At 51.3% G+C, this 20,008-nt stretch overlaps 1 protein-coding gene across 1 annotated transcript in view; it reads left to right on the top strand.

Annotated features, from left to right (window-relative positions):
- Positions 1-2,082: 2,082 nt before the first annotated feature.
- Positions 2,083-20,008, top strand: part of Adcy1 (adenylate cyclase 1) — a 116,855-nt gene continuing 98,929 nt past the window's right edge. Inside the window, exons 1-2 of the mRNA XM_021178187.2 lie at positions 2,083-2,734; positions 17,107-17,256. Of these exons, the coding sequence (XP_021033846.1) occupies positions 2,099-2,734; positions 17,107-17,256 (786 nt within the window). The 5' untranslated portion in view covers positions 2,083-2,098. The remainder of the gene's footprint in view (positions 2,735-17,106; positions 17,257-20,008) is intronic.

Below are 20,008 nucleotides of genomic sequence, written 5' to 3' on the forward strand. Positions count from 1 at the left end.
TCATGCTCCCTCTAGACTGTGAGACTCAGCCAGCATCTGAGCACCAACAAAACAAAGGTGACAAAGGCTATTTTCCAAGATGCTTTGTAACAGACAGACATAAGAAGTTGCAAAGTTATGGCAGCGAGCAAAAAGGATCATGCCATGACTCACCTTAATTCCAAACCTGAATATAGGTTCCTCCAGGTTCACTTGAAAGGCACTGATGCTGGCTTACAAACAAACAAGCAAGCAAGCAAACAAACAAACAAACAAGCAGCCTTGAGCAAGGGGAGAACTGGAAGCCAACACAGAAAAGCATGTGGGTGAGGTTTACTTACAAACAGCATTTAAATGACTTCACTACATGTCTTTCTTTTTCATGTAGTCAGGATATTCTTCAGATGTTCTTTAATAAAATCATCAGGGTAGAAAAAGCACACAACATCAAGTAACAAGCAACTCTATGCCTAATGTGGACACTTGAGAAATCTTGCAGACTTTATAGTATTTAGAGACAATTGGGAATCAGGTGATGACAAGGATGCTTTTTCAAGGCAGTGCCCTAAGGATGGGGCCAGACCATCTTCTCAGCATCAGCTGACGCTCTCCGTGGGTTTCTGCCAAAAGAACACGGAGAGAAAAATGACCAGAAAATGAGGCTGCAGAGCAGTAGGTGTGAATCTTCATGGAAGGAGCAGGGACTGGGGTGAAAACAGTTAGCTTGGGTGCTGACTGGGGCCAGGCAGGCTCTGAGCTCGGAGTGTCTTACAGAGGGAGTAGGCTCCAAGAACAGGGATTAACTGGTTATCAAGTGGTTCCAGCAAACCTTCAGTATGAACTGTTGGAGATGTTGAGTAGGAAGATTTTTGTAATAACGACAAGTTCATGTGGCTCAAACTAATTCTAGAGAAAAATCTCAAATCCTAATCCCCGTACCTAAATAATGGGGGGGGGGCGCACTGGCTCTTACCCTGGGAATTCTCGGGGTCTTCTAAAACAGTCTGGTCAGGATGGACTGAAACTGAAAATTTGGAAGCGGGGCCTCTAGTAGGAAGAACAGCATATGGGCTGCAAAATTTTGTGAGACAGTTCCTGGTGCACCCGTGGGATCCAGAGGTGGTGGTACAGGCTCCTGGCATCCTTTCTACTCTCTGGGTCCTCTGGGACTCTCTCTAAAGGAGAACAGAGGCGCGATCTCAGGGGGCCGGCCATCCTGAGTGAGCACCGAATGAAATTCTGTCCGGTCCCTTCCCTTGGTAAATGGACATCACTAAGATCCGCATTTGAGGCGAATCTGTCCCTGCCACTTGTTCAACTGGAAGTCTCGCCATCATTTGCATGGCCAGCTCCTATTTAGGGAGAGAGCCGCGCTATTTTATCTCTCCTTTCAGCCCTCCCTCACCCATCCCTGCACCTAGACTTCACAGCTTCATTGGACATTGCAGGGCTTTATTCTTGCTCAGGTCAATAGGCAAAGCTTCTACTACCCACCCAGGTGGAGGGCAAATCAGCCACTTAAAGCGCCTTGCATGTGTGACCTGGGATTCTCGGGGTTTCTCGGTGGGCACTGAGTGAGGGCTCCTCTTGGGAGCTGAGTGAGGGCTCCTCTTGGGTGACCTGGTTCTGCTTGCAGAGGGGATACAAATCTAACAGAGCTGTTCCTCCCTCTACTGGGAATTTCTGCGTTTTTAAAACGCCTCCGAAGACTCATAGAGGGGTGGGCTCCACTGTACATAGGAGGGGAAACCAAGGCTCAAAGAGTCAAGAGTGGTGCCCAAGGTCACGTGGCCCCTTGGGCGTGCGGGATCCCGGGCGCTGAGTTGGGCGCGGACTCTGTCCGCCCAGGATCGGGGCTCTTGGGGCTCGCCTGTCGCAGCACGGTCGCCGCAGAGGACCACTGCCGGGGCGCGGGCGGGCGCCAGTGCGCAGGCGCGGCGGGCGGGAGGGGACGCGCTCGGGGCGCGCGCGCTGGGCAGCCGGCGCCCCAACTCCGCCCGCCCCGCGCCCCGGCGCCTCGCCGCCCGCCGCCCGCCCGCCCCGGCGCCGCCGCCCGCGCCCCGGCGCCCCGGGCCGGCGAGGGGCGCGCCCGTGGCCGCGGCCGCTGCATGGCGCTGAGATGGCGGGGGCGCCGCGCGGCCAAGGCGGCGGCGGAGGCGCGGGCGAGCCCGGGGGCGCAGAGCGGGCGGCCGGGCCGGGCGGCCGGCGTGGGTTCCGGGCGTGTGGCGAGGAGTTCGCGTGCCCCGAGCTGGAGGCGCTGTTCCGCGGCTACACGTTGCGGCTGGAGCAGGCGGCCACGTTGAAAGCGCTGGCTGTGCTCAGCCTACTGGCGGGCGCCCTGGCGCTGGCTGAGCTGCTGGGCGCACCGGGGCCAGCGCCCGGCCTCGCCAAGGGGTCGCACCCAGTGCACTGCATCCTTTTCCTGGCGCTGTTCGTGGTCACCAATGTCCGATCCCTGCAGGTGTCCCAGCTGCAGCAGGTCGGTCAGCTGGCGCTGTTCTTCAGCCTCACCTTCGCGCTACTCTGCTGCCCCTTCGCGCTGGGCGGCCCCGCGAGGAGCTCTGCAGGAGGCGCAATGGGCTCGACGGTCGCCGAGCAGGGGGTTTGGCAACTCCTTTTGGTCACCTTCGTGTCCTATGCCTTGCTGCCCGTGCGCAGCCTACTGGCCATCGGCTTCGGGCTGGTGGTGGCTGCCTCGCACTTACTGGTCACAGCCGCCTTGGTCCCTGCCAAGCGCCCACGTCTCTGGAGGACGGTAAGTGTCACCACGAGTCCCCCATTGGGTTGGAGACACATCTGCCAGCAGCACTGGAGGTGGCAGGAGTTTAACGTTCTTCCTATGGGGAAGGTGGGGAAACTGAGGTTCTGAAGGTGGGACAGGTGTTCAAGGTCACTCAGCAAACTGAGGATGCAGTCGGAGGAGCTAGCACCCTCCACCCGGTGTTTCTTACGAGATAAGAGTCCCTAGCGTCTTTAGGGTGGAGACGAGAGACTGGTGTGTGGTGGTGGTGGTAGTGACAGGCCCAAGGTCAGGCAGTAGTTGTGTGGCCAAGCGGGGGACCCAAGCCTGATCCACCGCGCTGGGTTGTACCCGTGTCCCTCAGTAGAGGTACTGAAAAGTGGGAGGGTGCGCGGTCTCCAGGCCAGGCTCCTAGGCTGGCGGAGCGCGCAGCCCCTGGGTTCCTCTCCAGCTCGCCTGGAGCGCATCTGGGGCTCGCTTCTCAATTTCGCGGACCCGAGGGAGCAGTTAGTGGGCAGGGAAGCACTTTGAACCCCACCAGTATCGCTAACCACCCCGGTGTGAATCCGAATTCTGCCCTGAAGGAGAGGAGTTTGCCAAGGTCACACATAATCTGGTCTCCACAGCTTCTGCTCCCAGTCCTAACCCTGGCTCCATGGAGCCTGAACTTTGTCTCTTTCAACTTGGGTGGGCGAGGGGGCTGCCGGGCCAAGGGCATAGGACTTGACACCTCTTGAGGATTCTCCTGGACCCGAGAGGTTCCGGTTTCCCCATACCACCGCACCCAAGCAGGTGGGAGGTGAACCTGGAGACTGTTCCCAGGAGTTTGGGACCTTCCCCTTCGCTGGTGCTGCCCAGGCGTGGCATCTGAGGGAGGGTTTTGTTCCAGGTCTAGCAGTGGGAGGGAGATGAGAGACAGAAAGGTGGGAGAGTCCATCTAAGGAAAGAAGGTAGCTTCTTCGAGCATATGGGAAGTTGTGGGGGGCTGGGCTAGGCACAGACTAACTGGTGTTTTTGAGAGAGATGACTGTCAGTCAGATGTACCTGCTGCCTGTAAGACCAACACAAACACCCAGACTGATGGCAGGGAGCGGTACTTAGTCTTAGGGGCCACGATGACAGGTCTATTGCTGAGCATTCACTGTAGGACTGGAGAGACAGCTGTAGGCTCAGGACCGTGGTGGATTCTCTAGGTGCCTTAAAAGGCTGTGTTCTTAGTTTCTTTATTTCTCTTCTACACAGCTTCTAGGCATTCCTTTTAAAGAAAAGATTAGGGAGGAGTCTGCAAAGGTGCCAGTGCCCCTCCCTCTGGGGTAGAGGAGCCCTTGTCACTTCAGTGGGGGAAAGAAGCCCGTTGTGAAAACAAGGATTCTTAGGTAGCTGCTGGTACCCAGGTTTCCGTGTGACTAGCCTCCAATCTGATATAAATCCCTCCCTCATCAAAACTCAGCCTCTGCCCCGCCTCCTTCTCACCCCCCATCCCCGCCCCCCAAGGGAAGATGCTGCCTCCCACAGAGATGGTTTGAATGTAAGAAGTCCATAAGGAAAGCATGCGTTGAGAATCTGCCATTTCTAAGGCATTTTATCCTCTACTCCCTTATCAACGCATAAATGGGACCAAGTGGGAAAACCTGAGGTAAAGAGAAGCTGGTCCCCAAAGATTTCAATGTCTTCCCATCACGAAATCCTAGGCACCCTGCAGTGTGTTAGTGAACTCTGCCACTAGTATGTGAGAGGCCTGTACCTCACGGCTGCGGCCACCTCCCTTCAGACCCTGTCACCTCTGCTGCTGCACAGCCTTTTGCTGATGGCCCTGCCTCCTCACCTCCGAATTCTAGACAGACAGTACCCAAGAGGGCATGGGGCAGATGCAGAAGGAGGAATGGAAGCCGTGCTGCAGGGTGGCCCTTGCTGCATACACAGGGGTCGGATGTTGTTTGAGGGTGTTAGGTCTCCACAGGAGCCTGCTGGGGCTGAGTCCTGTGAGATCTCCACCTCAGGTTCACACCCCAGTCTCAGAACTACAGCCTTAGCTTCCAGTCAAGGGCAGAGGCTCAGAGCAAACTGACACTTGGTACTGGGGTTTGTGTAGGTGGGCTTGTGAGGGTCTCCTTACTCTGTTCAGGGGAGCAAGGCCCTTCCAGAATCACGGCCTGTCTTCAGAAGGGTCCTCAGAGCCGTGGGGAAGTAGAGGTAGCGGAGCAGGCCCTTTCCTTGGAGAGCTTTTGAGGGGAGGGGAGTCTTGAGAAAAGCAAGCCCGGGCTTGTCTAGCCACCAGCTCAGGACCTCTACCCACAGTGGTCCCCTCCTTCCCTGCCCTTCCTGAGGCTGCAGTAGAGGAGGCAGGGAGGCCTGGGTCCACTGGCTCTGAGCTTTCTCCCATACCCAGTGTTCTTCATGGCCCCGTGGGCTGCTTCTTTTTTTCTTTTCTTTTCTTGCCTCAGATGAGTTGTTATTTCTGTTATTATTTTTCTCTCTTTGAAGTAGCCCAGTTCTATTACACGAGTATGCATTGTGTGTTTCCAGTTAAGCTGCCTATCAGGGTGGAGGAAATGGATTTCAGCTTCTTTTGGTTCTTAACCATAGGTTGTCCGTGATGGAAATTAGGATTGTCAAGGAATATGTGTGCTCTTGTTTCTGTCTATCATCAAAGCTGTTAGCACCACCCTCTGGGGGGTTCGATGGCTTCAGGTGCACTCTTTCTCCTGTAACGTCCCTGATGTCTCAGGGGTAAGGGCTGAGCTCTTTGGGTGCACAGGTGTCTTTGGGCATTGAGCAGGGTGGCTTGGATGGCTCGGATGCTGGCGTAGATGGGTGAAGGCGGGCTTGTGGGTGTCTCCAGGCACTTCTGGAGGGCTGGCACAGTCCTGTGAGTTGGAGTACAGGATGATCTCTGTGCCTCAGTATCTCCCACTGTTGGTGGGAGCAGTAATTCATCCTACAGTTATATAGGACAGCTGTGTTTTCTGAGTATCATGTGTGGATTGTGCCTGGCAGGTGTTCCCTGTCTGTCAGCCATCTTGGAATCAGTGGTATGGATACTGGCACTCTAGTTAGCTGCTTGAAGCCAGTGATCTGATAGTTCGCCTCTAGCTTTGAGAACCAGAATTGTTTGGACTGAGGTGCTTTCAAAGCTACCAGGGAACACTCTGTCTGTCTTCTGTCAACTACAATGGCAGAAGCAGAGTGTGACCATATGGGCCATATGGCTGTGGTGTCCCTGTGGCCTGGACTTTGAGCCTTCACTTTGTCTGACAGGCCCCTATGAAGCAAGGACTTGCAGTAGACAAGGTTGAAGGAGCAGGAATCTAAGCCCAAGCATGGACAGAAAGATCAGGATGGCCCCCGGGGAGACTGTTCCCATAGCTGTGGGCTCTTGTCTTCATCTCAGGTGCTGAGTGGGACAAGGAAAGAACCCCTGCTCTATAGACACCGATATACTGTGTCTGGGGACGTGAGTCACTCATGCTACCTCCTCTGTTCACCCTCACACGCAAGCACGCATGCCCACTCAGAAGCACACCCACACACTCCTGTTCAAGCACCTACACAAATGCTTCATGTGCCCCCTGCCATATTCTCCCACTTATATACTTGTGTTCTCATGCGTATGTCTAATACGCATGATATTTTATACCCACCCACAAATCCACACAACCATACCTCCATGCACACCCAAGCTCGCTGTTGCCTTTATGTCTGTGCATATGCACATGGAAGCACATATACTCACTTTCCCACTCGTACACCAGTGCTCACACAGCAGCACACACATGCTCACTTGCATTAAGAGCCTCATGTCCTCCTATGCATGTGCAGATCATCTTCACGCACACATTCGGGAACCGATGTACTTGTCCACACACACGTGAACACCCAAGCATGCTTCTCTGCACACTTATGCATGCTCATGGCCACTCATACCATGGGGCTGTTCAAATGCATTTTCTTTAGCGTCGGTATATCATCAGGAGGGAGCTGTAGCCCCAAGGAGGGTAGCATGGGCAGAGTCCCAGCAGTACTTGGGCAGAGTCATTGGCTAAGACCTACCTCCTGCATGCATTCCTATTTCCATGACTGTGGGTCACTTCTGGGTCTTCACTGTGGAGTGTGGGGTTTAAGCTCAGACATCGTCTGATTCATTGAGATTGTGTGTGTCTGTGTGAGGCCAGTGTGCCACAGGGACGAGGTCCAGGGTCTCAACACTCAGTGAGGAAAGGAGTGGGACTTCCTGATACTTAACCCCAGCCAGTGTGGGCTTGTTCCCCACGCGTGGCAGTAGCTCCTTCAGCATGTCCCTCCTGTAATCCTTCCTGGGACTCTTTCTCTGTTCTTTTTAACCTCTTACTTTCTCCAGACCTTGTCTCAGTTGCACAGGAACCTACTGTGTATTCTTATGCTAAGGAGCCCCACCCTCCTACTATGTGCTATGCTGAAACACCAACTGGACGTCCAGGCCAGGTTGAAGGCAGCATAGACCCTGAACGATCTGCCCTCGGACTGGAGAAAGGCAGGGCCTGCTTTGATGGCTGAGTTGGGTGTTTGCTCTGCCTTTAGTTGGGAATAAGGAGAAAGCTTGGAGCCATGCTGTTCAGAACTGGTGAGACTCTCTGGGTGTCCGCCTGATCCGTGCACACTCACGTGTGTAGTCATGTATGTGTGTGCATGGGTGCATACTTGTAGAGATTTTCACAGAAATGTGTACTTGTGTCTGTGCATAGATCCATGCTTGAGTGTGCCTATGCACATATGAAGAAGAGGTGATAGCATCCAGAAGGTTAGTCAGGTGACCAGGAAGCCACCTGTGGTGTGACAGGGCCCCTTGGTGTCTCTGCTTCAGCCTCTACAGAGCTCTACAGAGAAATTCTACACTAGCAACATGTGGATTTTTTACTCTAAGAACACAGAACAGCCCTTATATATAGTACAGTGTTTCTGAAAGAGAGGCTCCAGTCTTCAGAAGTGGCCTCAACCTGAGGCAGTACTCATACACAGTACTGCTTGGCTGGCTCCCCAGTGCTCCCCACTGGAGTGCTCTTTTCTTAGCATCGGTGGTTTATCTGCTTGTCCCCATGCCACACACTTTGTGTGGTGCTTGCTCACCTGCTGCTCTGTTCTCTGCTTTCTTGGAGCACTGATGATGCTTCTGAGAGACAGGAGGGTCATTTTTGCTAACACAGTAGTCTCTGAGTGAGAAGGGGTGACATGTATTATCTTGAACTAGGAACACAGGTTCCTTGCCTCAGGACCATGACTGCGTTGGAATACCTGGTCACTTCTGTTGTCAGAACCTTATCACAGTCTTAGGTCAGTGCTAGACCATCAGTCCTCATGGTCCCCTTGATCTCTTGATGCTGCACACAGTCCTTTTAGTGCTGTTCCCGGGCAACAGGACCTCTGTGCTCTTCAAAAACCTATATAATATTTTACTCTTTGGAGGGTGTCTTTCCTTCCTTGCCCACCTGCATGATCCAGAACAGAGTTGAGAGCTCCTAGCCTGTGGGTATCATGAGAATTGTTATGTATGATGCTTCCCTGCTTCCCTGCCAGTACAGCAGAGGGTCTCAGCAGCCCCCTGTGGGAGGGGCATGAATTACCATGCAACCCTTAGAAGCAGTTTTATCATGTGAACTGCACATTTGGCTGAGTGAGTCTATTGGAGAGGGACAGAGGAAAGTTCAAGAGACTCTGGAAAGTGGCAGATGGGAGCGATCCAGGAGCAGGGGCAGCCCACTCCAGAACATTCTACTCCTGCAGGGAAAATATGCCAAGAGCATTCTGATTGGTGGAGGTGCACTCGGCACCTGCCAGTGTGAGGATGCTGCATTGAAGTCATGTGTGATGGCAGTCCAAGGGCGCTAGGCTTGCTTTGCCTTGTGCCTTAACCTGAGGGAGGCACATCGGCCTGGGAAGATGACTTGTTTGCCATCTGAAGCAACACAGCCTCTAAAGGGCTGGAAAACTCAACCCTTTGAGCTTCTTTCCATGGCCTTTTCTCTAACTGTATTCCCTGTGGTATGAGGGGCTAATGGAATGATCATGTGTTAAGAGTCATTGGTTGAGGCCCCGCCCCCTTCACTTGTAAACACTTAAAATCTTTTCCGAGCATTGAGAAGTGAGTGGCAGGTAGGGTCTCATCCAAAGACCACAGCCCAGAACTTACCCAGAGATCTTATCTCTTAATGGTTTCTGCTGGTGTCTGGGTATCTAAAGAGGCTGGAGTCATATCACAGAGACTATCATGGGGGATGGGCGAGTTGGAAGTAGAACTGTCTGAGGCTATAGTGGGTGAATTCAAGCTTCTTCCCTGGAAGGCTGAGATGTCCACTGTGTTGCTGTTCATTGACCCTCTGGGCAGAGTGCAGGGAACTGTGGGGAGCTTTTGCCTTTGGTGAGAACTGTCCCTGGTTGCCAAGCCACATAGAGCCTCACTCATAGCATTCTTGCTGGTGTCCCTGAATCAGCCCTTCTTGCTTCCCTTGGCATCTGAAGATGTGGTCTAAGTGGTCTAGAAGGAGAGGTCCCACTTGCTGGGAGAGGGGTACTGTGGGGGTGGGTAAGTGCAGCTTCTATGTGTTTACCTGGGAGCCTCTTGGTATTGAGGTACAAAGAGTTAAACAGGATACACCAAGGAGCATGCCTCCTAGGTCCCGGGGAAAGTCGTTTCCTGGCCTGGTGACCACAGGTTCACGAGTGGGAAACTAGGTGGAAGGAGCTTGTGGGGAGTCACCATATTCTCGTTTTTATACTTGTTTTTATTTTAACCGTGGAAAATTCAGACACTCCCAGAAGCAAGAGACCAAAACCATGGCTCCTGAATTGCCGTCACTGTCTCCAGCAAAGATCGGCATTCTGTTGGTCCTCTTTCAAATGAAGCTAATTCTAAAGCGTTTACTAATTCAGAACCAGAGAGCGAGCAAGTGAGCGAGCAATTACATTAATTTAAAAACACACTTGTGCGTGCTGTTGAAAATGCAGGCACAGTTGGAAGAAAGTGACATACAATCAGACCCTGGCGGACACCCATAGGCAGGAACTGGCGGTGTCTAGCTAAGGAGGCCCAGAAGGAGCCAAGAGACTGACCTACCTCTCAGTCCCCACCTGTGAGCGGCTGTACAAGGTGAGGGCTGCCCATGGATTTGCCACTCAGTGTGCCTTGGTCTGTGTGGGGAGCAGTGTGTGGATTCGGGTCCTTCTCTGAAATGACAAAGATGCCATAAACGGATGCGAGAGAAGAGTCCCCTGAGCAGGCCCTGTGCTCATGCCCCTGTGTCTTCAGACAGCCTGTGGTACTCTCTGTCCTCCAGTCAGTTTGAATGATGCCTGGGTTTTGTACTTGCTTCAGGGGCAGCCCAGAACACCACAGGTTGACAGCTGGAGCAAATTCAGTGGACAGGTTTGCATACTAAATAGGGAGAAGGATAAATATGGGAACCACAGGATGGTAGAGGGCCACTCAACCCTATCAAGGGGTCAGAAGAGCCTCTTGGTCAAGGCTGCAGCTGGGACAGCAGTCCTGAGAATGTGAGCTGTCTGCAGCTGTATGCCACACATGACAGGACACGAATCGCATATTTGTGCATGCTGCACAGGGGGCAGAATCCTGGGAGGTGGACAGGGTCAGGTTAGCCTCCAGTGTGCTCCAGTTTTAAGGCTCTTTCCAGAGCATAAAATGTCGGGGGTGGGGTGGGGGCTGGGGGAGGGCGTTGCAGGGAGGCACATCTGATGTAGGGAGAGTTAGTCAGCATAGGTTGTACTGGTGGTGAGGGTGGATAGAGGTAGGAGGCCCAGAGGCCTCAGGGACAGGAAATTGCTGAGGTGGGGGCCAAGAGAAGAGACTCACAGCTCCTGGCCTTGGCCATGTATGGTCTGTGTATGTCGTCCAGAGCAGAAGAAGCAGGTGCTTGGGAGTGTGGGGTAATGGTGTCAGGTTGGGGTTGGACATTCCTTCAGGATGCTGAGATGTGTGAGATGTGTGTGTGTGGGGGGCGGGGTTCAAAGTCAGGGCTTTTCCAGGTGTGGCTATAGTGACCTTCCAGGGGCTACCCAGTGCCCATCCAGGTCTCATGACTTTCCTCATCTCCTTGGGGAACTGGGTTTTCAACAGCAAGCACTTTACCTCTGTGGGTGTGGCTCCTTACTGCCAAGCTGCTCTGCTTGGGCTGACGGGTGCTGCTGAGCAACCTCCCCCTGGAGTTGCTCTCTTCTGTCCTCTTTGTCCTTCTTGTGCTCTTTGGGGGGGGGGGAGGGGGAAGAGCTTCCTCCCTTTCTTTGGGGAGTGGGGAGTTGACCTCTGAGACCCAGGGTGACCATGCGTGCTTGGGAATGTCGCCAGTGTCTGCCATCCTGCAAGCCAGCCATCGATTTCTGTCAGCATGACTCTCCTTACACATGGCTTGTAACTCAATACCACTTGGTTCTGTTGCTCCTGTGGTCTGAATATGGCTGCTTGGAGCTCTTTTGTGTACTCCTGTGTGCTCTGGCATACTCCCCCTACCCCATCTCCAGTGACCTCTACACACCTCTTCCTTACTCTGTGGCATGGAGGGTGCTCCAGACTGTGAATCTCTGCCCCAGTCTGAGAATCAGCTCTTCCATCCAGGGACCCTTTCTGCTTGTTTGAGATAGGGTCTTACTATAGTCTGGGCTAGCCTTGGATTGCCATCTTCCTGCCTCAGTCTCCTGGGTTTACCAGTGTCTTGCATCACACCTGACTGAGCCTTGCTTTTCCTCAGAGGTTCTCATGAGAGGCCACCGCCTGAGCTCCGGGCACCCTTGTTGTTTCTGTCAGCAGTGCTAACAGATCTGCAAGAATGCACATTCCTGTAAATATTGTATTTGAGCCCATCTGCTTCTGAGTTAAGCTGGGCACAAGTTCATTCTGATGCAGTCTAGTGTGGTATTCCATGGACAACCTCAACTCCCCCCTTGCGGAGACATCACCCCTTCCTGTACAAGGGAGCTGGCTGTGGTGATGTTTTGAGCATGCGGGTGAAGCATATGGAGATGTTGATCCCCGTCCCTGTCTTTCCTGGAACCTCTGCATCTGTGCCTTTGAGAGATTCCAGGTTCCTGGGAGATCCTCCTTCTCTGGATTCTGCTTGGCCAAGCAGGGGCTATGAATCCTTATGAACTTATTTGCAGCTGGTCTTCAGGATCTGGTGCCAGCATGCTCTGCATCTTAATGGGGGAGATGACTGGCTCCATGCAGTTAATTTGGTTATGATTTCTGTGGGGTGAACATTGATTTGGACGCAGAGTTTTCCCCCTCATCACTGGGGTGTTTTTCAGGTAGGGGCCACTGCAGGGGACTGTGCACGTGCTGCAGCACCTGGGAAACCCTGTCTTCTTCCTTGCCCTCATTGTGTCTGTCTGAAGAATGGGGTCAGTGGCACAGAGTGAGTTGTGGATGCAGGGAGAATGTGGAGCAGTTATTAGAGCTGGCCCTGTTCTCACAGACCCAGCTGGCTCTGCTGTGCCACACGCCAACCTTCTGCCTGGCTGGGAATATTCATGGCATTCTGTGAGATTAGCATGGTTGCTGCATTTGGTGTGGAGTGTTCATGTGTGCATGAAGAGATTGGGGCTTCTGGAAACACGAAAATAGTTAAGAGGCCTTGAACAAAGCATCCATCCTTTGATTTGAGACAGATGTGGAGTCCACAGACAGAATCTTGGAAGGGATCACAAGGGGGAAAAAAAAACTACAGGTGAAGAGGAGAAAGGAGATAATTTTAAAGGATTAGAATGTGACTGGGTAGAAGGCCAGAGAGAATGCACTGGGACCAGAAGCCTTGGATTCTCAGGCTGCTTGACTGCAGTGGCCACAAGGCCAATGTGGGTAGTGGCGGTGGTGAATCAGGATGCCTTCAGGGAGTGTGGAGGTGGGATGGGAACCAGCACTCCTTCCCCCGAAAAGATACCGTAGCCCGTGGCTCCTTTGTCTGTGATAATCTCACAAAGATTCTAAGGCACTTCCCTCTTACCATTATGAGGAATTATTCAACCATACTTCCAGTTTCATGTAGTGGACAATGTGTCTCTTGGGTCCAGAAATTGAGAAAGCTTCATGGGGAGAATTGCGAATCTCTAACCCCATGGATAGCATAGGTGGTGAGTTGGTGTCAGCCAGGTGAATGCAATTGTATCACTGTCCAATAAGAGGAGGGGTTACAGGGTTAGCTAGGTGAGCCAGGCCTGGGCAGGTGAGAGGCATTTAGCAGATCTCCCCTAGTCTTCCTGAGGGGTCACTTTCCCCTCACAAGCCATTCTCTACACATCTTCTCCATGGGGCTGTCTGACCCACTGCTCTCTTTCCCTTGGTGGCTTGTGGGAAGACAGCATCTTGAAGAATTTTGACTTCCCTGATGATGCAGCCTTCCAGATGTCCTAAGGGTAGTTGGGCATACTTCTGTCCTGGAGCAGGCAGATTTTTAGCTAGTGAACATGTAGAGGGGAGTTTCTCACTTCTGGTGGTGAGAAGCCAGGGGTCTCCCAGGGATGCCCCTGTGCTTCGAGGAGATAGGTAGCCAGTCCATTCTCACAGTCTTCCCCCGCTGTGGACAAGGGCTCTGATGTTAGGGAGGAAGGTGCAGGAGGCCTAGCACCTGACAAGTGAATGAAGTGGCTTTTGCCTATCCCATCCACTCTCAGTCGCAATCTGAGTCTGTGTTCATAGAGGATGTCATGGGAGAAGACACGATGTGGGCAGATCTCAGAAGGGAGGCTTTAATTGTAGTTTTTACTTTAAGGGGTGGTATCTGTCTGCTTTTCACTTCTTCTAGAAGGTGCAGGTAGCCTCTTGGCAGGCCCTTCCCTGGGGCTCACTAACTCATAGCATGGCTCTTTCCTCTGGCCTTGGCCTATTGCAAGTTCCCCTGCTGTTCAGAGGTTAATCAGGTGTCCCATTAGTGCTCAGTCCACTATGCTGTCCTGAAAGATGCTGTTTGTATGCAGGCTCATCTACCTGGTCCCTCACACCTCAGCCTTGGCTCTTGTCTTGCCTTAAGGACAAGGGGAGGGTGACACTGTGCCATCTATCCTGTGACACTGAGCATCTCCTACAGGGTCATCTTTGTAATGGCCATGATGTCTGTACTGGCTAGTTTTGTGTCAACTTGACACAGCTGGATTTATCACAGAGAAAGGAGCTTCAGTTGGGGAAATGCCTCCATAAATCCAGCTGTAAGGCATTTTCTCAATTAGTGATCAAGGGGGAAAGGCCCCTTGTGGGTGGGACCATCTCTGGGCTGGTAGTCTTGGTTCTATAAGAGAGCAGGCTGAGCAAGCCAGGGGAGACAAGGCAGTAAAGAACATCCCTCCATGGCCTCTGCATCAGCTCCTGCTTTCTGACCTGCTTGAGTTCCAGTCCTGACTTCCTTGGTGATGAACAGCTGTATGGAAGTGTAAGCCGAATAAGCCCTTTGCTCCCCAACTTGTTTCTTGGTCATGATGTTTGTGCATGAATAGAAACCCTAACTAAGACAATGCCCAAACCAGTGTGTGCTGTGGGGCCTGGTGTTCTATCTACCCAAGATCCAGATCTAGAGATGTTGCTATAGCTTTGAGCCAGTTTTGCTTTAGGAGGTTTGATAGACAGTTGTGTAGCTTTGTCTTCTTGCAGGACTCCTAGCAGTGGGAGCAGGGGCTGTCTCTGACTCTGTTGCCTGCTTTTGAAGCCCTTTCCTCTTATTGTGTTGCCTCATCAAACCTTAATAGAAGAGGAGGTGCCTAGTCTTGCTGCATAGATATGCATGGATGGTTGATAGCCATGGGGGGGGGCCTGCCCTTTTCTGAGGAGAAATGGACAAGGAGTGGATGGAAAGAACAGGGAGGTGGGATCAGGGTCTGGGAGGAGAGGAGGGAGGGGAAACTTCAGATGGGATGAGAGAGGAGGAGGAAGAGGAGGAGGAGGTTTGTGAGTCCTAGAAACAGCAAACCTGGCCCTTGAGCTGAGCCCTATACCATTGTTTACCACCTTAGGTACTTTCCAGAGAGCTCTACCAGCCCCCGGGGAGTTGGTGACATTGGTTGTCTTTGCTGTGTATATCATGTACCCTCCCACAACTCCTGGCCTGGGAAGTCACTCCATGTACTTAGTGTGTTTTCCTCTAGCGGAGTGATTTACCTGACTTCCCGTGAGTTGAAAGAGCCACAGCGATGCTATTGGAATAGCCTGTATTACTAAGCACACGGTCCAGTGAATCTCCCAGGGGATGAGTAGGTGCCAAGAGGAAGTAACACAGGGTGGGGTAGGGCTGGAGTATAGCTACTGAGGACACAGAGGACACACACGTTCTCATCCTCAGTGAATTCCATGATGTCAGGATCACAGTGAGGTTCTCAAGGTCACATGGTGAGGTCAGGGTCACAGTGAGATTCTCAGGGTCACAGGGTGAGGTAAAGGTCACAGTGAGATGCTCTCTCTAATATGTTTCTAGAGTACCTGTGACCACTACTGGTTTATGACTTTGAGATACAAAGCTTTATTTATGACAGATGGAATTCATGAAGTTAGAGGTACCAATCCAGAAGGGATTTAGTGTTTGATGACAAAGCAGGGGTGTAAGTAATTAGAGGATGATTGCAAAAGCAAATTAAAGAACTTGTCTGGTTACAATCTCACCGTTACCGTATTTGATGCACCCCACCGGAAGGTGCCAGCAACACAGCTCTAAATTAACTGCTGCTTCCACTGCTTGGGCTTACGTTCTCATTTTCATTAGTAAGGCATTTGCAACAGACAACTCTCTGTCAGGCTTGGCCCTGCTTGCACATCAAGTCAAGGTTAAGGTCACGCGTGAGACCTGGATGCTTTAAGACAGTCTCCAGTTTCCGTCCTCATTTTAAATTCTTTTGGAAGAGGTCTTCTCACACAGCCTGAGTTTGAAGATGCCCAGATCCTTCTCTGCTGCCCAAATCTGCCCTCTATGGATCTCCCGCCTATTCCCAGGCCAGCTTCCAGGAGTGCCAAGGGCTGGCAGTTCTCATCCCAAGGCTGTCTCAGGCTCACTCCTATCCATTGTAACCCTTCCTGGTTAGGACATCTCTGCAGTTTCCCAGCAGCTTTCGGGAGACATTCACGCTAGCTTTTGCCCTTGTTCTGTGTGTGTAGAGTATGGGACAGCCATGGCTGGACTCCTTGAGGATCATCAATGAGGAGTGGTAGCACTCAAAGCCGGCATCCTCCTCCTCCCTCATGCAGAGGTGGAAATGCTGGCTTTAATCAGATAGAAATTCTATACATTAGCAGCTGACAGACCCATATCACCTTGGGTTGGGTAGGCATCCCCTGCTGTGGGGGCTACCATGCTCCTCTGTGATTCATAACAAATGTCTCTGCCCAATTCTGGTCCTGTGGTCTGCTAGGTGCTGGGACAGGCCAGGGGAAGAGACCTTTGGGGGAAGTAGGCAGGGCTGATGTCTGGGGTCTGAGCTGAGTTTTTTGGCCATTGCCAATTTGTGTCAAGTCTTCTGGTCCTGTGGGATCTTGACCAGAGCTGGGTTAGGGGTACAAGCTGTATTCCTGAGATCCTAGCTAATCAAACTGGTAGTGTCCTTCTGGCCTTCAGAGAAGGCCTAAGAACTGGGCTCCCTGAAGGCCCCTCCTCAGCCTGGCTGTTACTGTAGAAGGGGTTGATTACAGAGCAGGGTCTTGTGCTATAGTTTACTTTGTGCCCAAATCAATGACTTGAGTTCAATTTTTTGTCAAATTATCTCCTCTGAATCTTACTGGCATGTTCCATGTAGTGTTGAAAGCAGCAGCCATTTATATTCTTTGGTAGTAGGTGTATTGTTGTGGTGGGACTGTCATAACAGAGTGCCATAGAGTGTGTGTGGGGGTGGTGGTGGGGGAGGGTGGTGGTTCATATAACAGAAACCTGCGTTCTCACAGCTCTGGAAGACGAGATCTACAATCAAGGTTGGGGCAGGGATGGCTACCCCGGGCCTTTCAGTCCTCTGTGCCCCGATCTTAGCAATCTGGTTGGATTGGGGCTCACACTAATGTTCTTATTTTACCTTAATTACTGCTTTTAAGGATCTGTCTTTAAATATAGTTATGCCCTGAGGTCTTCCAAGATCAAGTAAAGACATGATCAATAAAACACATGTAAAATTGGAAGGGGGTAAAATTCAGCCTCGATAGAGCTGCCCCCCAATCCCTGACATGATGGAACATTGTTATCTGTTGTATGGGCAGAGGTGTGTTTCTGCCCCATGTGCCACCTGCTCTGCTTCACTGTGGCTCTGTCTGGGTGGTGCTTAGAGATCCCTGGGTGGCTGTGAGTTTGGAGCTGGCTGAGGGGTTATTGGAGGGTCTCTGTGTGCCCTCCAGCACTTGCCTAGCCTGGACAGACCCTACATCTGCACCTGTTCTCTCCCTACAGCTCGGTGCCAATGCCCTGCTCTTCTTTGGTGTGAACATGTATGGCGTCTTCGTGCGGATCTTGACAGAGCGCTCCCAGAGGAAGGCCTTCCTGCAGGCTCGAAACTGCATTGAGGACCGGCTGCGGCTGGAGGATGAGAATGAGAAGCAGGTCAGCGTGTTCAGTACAAGGTGGCCCTTTGGCCAGCTCTGCCCCTCTCCCCACTGAAATCTGATATGTGTATTATCTAATAAAGGGCAGTCGTCGTTGTGATGTGCCTACTTCTCTCCTTGAGCCTCAGTCTGCTTTAATGGCAGGGCTGCAATGCTCACTGTTTCGTGGTAGGACCTGGGAAAGAGAGGAATCTGATGAGCAGACAGCCTGGGCTTGTTTCTCTGAAGGAGCTGAGCTGCTTGTAAGCCATGGATAATTGTGGGTGGCGTGTGGGCGTCTCATCTTTCTGACGCATCTATAGTGGGTTTACGTAGGCTTGGGAGGGTGGGTCCTGGCACACCTCGGCTGAATGTAAATGCTCATCTGGCCTGGTCTCAGGCATTCAGCTTGCTTGGCCTGAGAGCCCTCCTTTGCAGTGGTCTGCTGAGGCAGTGAGACTAGTCACCCTGTTCTGCAAATGAAATTGGCCAGCAGGGACATCAGTCCCATTGTCCCGCTGTGGCTTGTCATCTGTGTGTCCTTGTCTGGTGTAGGGAGGAAACTTAGCCCACTGGGTGAGCTAAGAAAGGGTGACTCAAGGAAGTCTAAAAGTGAAGCCCGGTGCATCATGGGTTCCTTTACCAGAGGAATCCAGAATCTTCTTTCAGCTTGGGGCTCACAGGCACTCTTTATACCTCGTAGTGGTTGTCCAGGCTACAGGACAGAATAGCTATTTCTCAACTGTTTTTTTTTTTAATCTTCCTCGTCAATAAAATATATTATTACACCCACAGTTAATTTAAAAATGTCTCTTCTCATGTCTGGCACTGTAATGAAATCTAGTATTTATAGCAAAAGTTGTATATAATTGAAGAATCAATCTCCTATGTATTTTTAGATCGCATGTGTGTTAATGAGTGTATGCCACGTGGCTCAGCATATGGAGGGCAGTGTTTGTGTGGATGGGTGTGTTCATGCCTGTGGGAATGCATATGTGGCTACGTATACATTTGTGCACACATTGGCACACATGGAACTATGGGAATGTTTGTATGTGTACATGTGTTTGTGTGAATGTCTATGTATAGGCAATGTGTGTGCTGTATACTGTATGTATAAATATGTGAATCAGACATCTCCACAGGTTTCTTCCTTGGCCTCTAGAGTCACCATAGTGATATTGGTATTTCCATGGTTCTTTCTAAGAAATGACAGTACCACTTCTGTGGGTGGCTTTTTGATTGTTTTTCATATAGGACCTTGCTACGTAGCCCAAGCTAGTCTTGAGCTCTTGAGCCTCATGTCTCAGCCCCTCAAGTGCTGCAAACGTACTCAAGCACCACCGCACCTAGCATGAGCGTGGCTTTATTACCTCACAAGGTCGAGAAGTGGATCTTTGGGAAATCTTCTTGTCTCCCTATAGGCATCCTGCAGGGTTGAAGCTGCAGGCTTTTCTGTGGGCCACGCTTGGGCATGTTTCTGAACTAGGCATGCTTGGGTGTGTTTCTGAATGAGCCCATGGCTTCTCTCTGATTGACTCTCATTTTCATCTTCTGATCAGCATTTTCCTACATCCTCTACTCTGGTCTGATTTCATTGCCCTCTTATCTTTCCTGCCTTTTCCACTGACCACCTTGCCTCATAGCATTTCTCCTTCCCTACTTTTTCCTCATGGCTATGAAGGTTATTTATTTTATGAAGGTATTTAATTGTATTTCAATTAATCTGTATTAATTGGGTATGGTAATATAAGAGGTGTGGTGTGATATTGCAACAAGCACATGCAGGATGCACCAGTCAAAGTCAGGACAGTCAGCATTTCTTTCCTGGCCTTTTTTTTTTTTTTTTCTCTAAATCTCATAGTCCCTGCACTTCTTTCTGCTGTTTTCATAAAATATGCAGCAGGTTGTGAAGTCACTCCACAATGTTCAGAATGCCGGACGGAACTCCTTTCACCTCACCGTGCTTTGGCACCTATTACCCAAGTTCCATCAGTAACTCGCCTTCCACCCTCTGGCCGTCACTATTCTGCATTCATGTTGGCTTATCTCAGCTTCTATTCATGAGAGATGTAGAATATACAGTTTATAGCCTTCCAGTGTCTGGCGCCAGTTTTATTTAACTTGACCTGATGCCCTCTGGTTCTGTTTATTTTGCAGATGGCATGATTGTGTCCTTTTCCATGGCTGAATGATATATTCTTTGTCCCGTCAGCCAGTGGTAGTCACCTTGGCTGCTTTCCTGTCATGGCTCCTGTGTGGCTGGTGTCTTTATCGCTTGAGCGTTACCTCTGTTGGTTTTGCAGCAGCCCTGAGAACAAGGCTGATTCCGGCTCTAACGATGAGGAAGGCAGATGAGGGGAAGGAAGTCCAGTGCCTATGGAATTTTTTTTTTCTTGGTTTTTTGAGACAGGGTTTCTCTGTGTAGCCCTGGCTGTCCTGGAACTCACTTTGTAGACCAGGCTGGCCTCAAACTCAGAAATCTGCCTGCCTCTGCCTCCCGAGTGCTGGGATTAAAGGCGTGTGCCACCACGCCCAGCGGAATTGAAGGAAGTTTCCATTGGGTAATGACATCAACCTCATTAACCAGGTTAATGCCATTCACTTCTAAGGGTTTGTCTTCATGTGTGGTTTTTTTTTTTTGAATAAATTTAATTTAATTTTTTTTACATATTCACTTTACATCCCATTCTCTGTCCCCTCCCAGTTACCCCCTCCCACAACCCTTTCCCCACCCCCTTCTCCTCTTGGTATCCCCTGACCCTGACATA

This window comes from Mus caroli, chromosome 11, assembly GCF_900094665.2.
Source record: "Mus caroli chromosome 11, CAROLI_EIJ_v1.1, whole genome shotgun sequence".
Taxonomy (NCBI): Eukaryota; Metazoa; Chordata; class Mammalia; order Rodentia; family Muridae; genus Mus; species Mus caroli.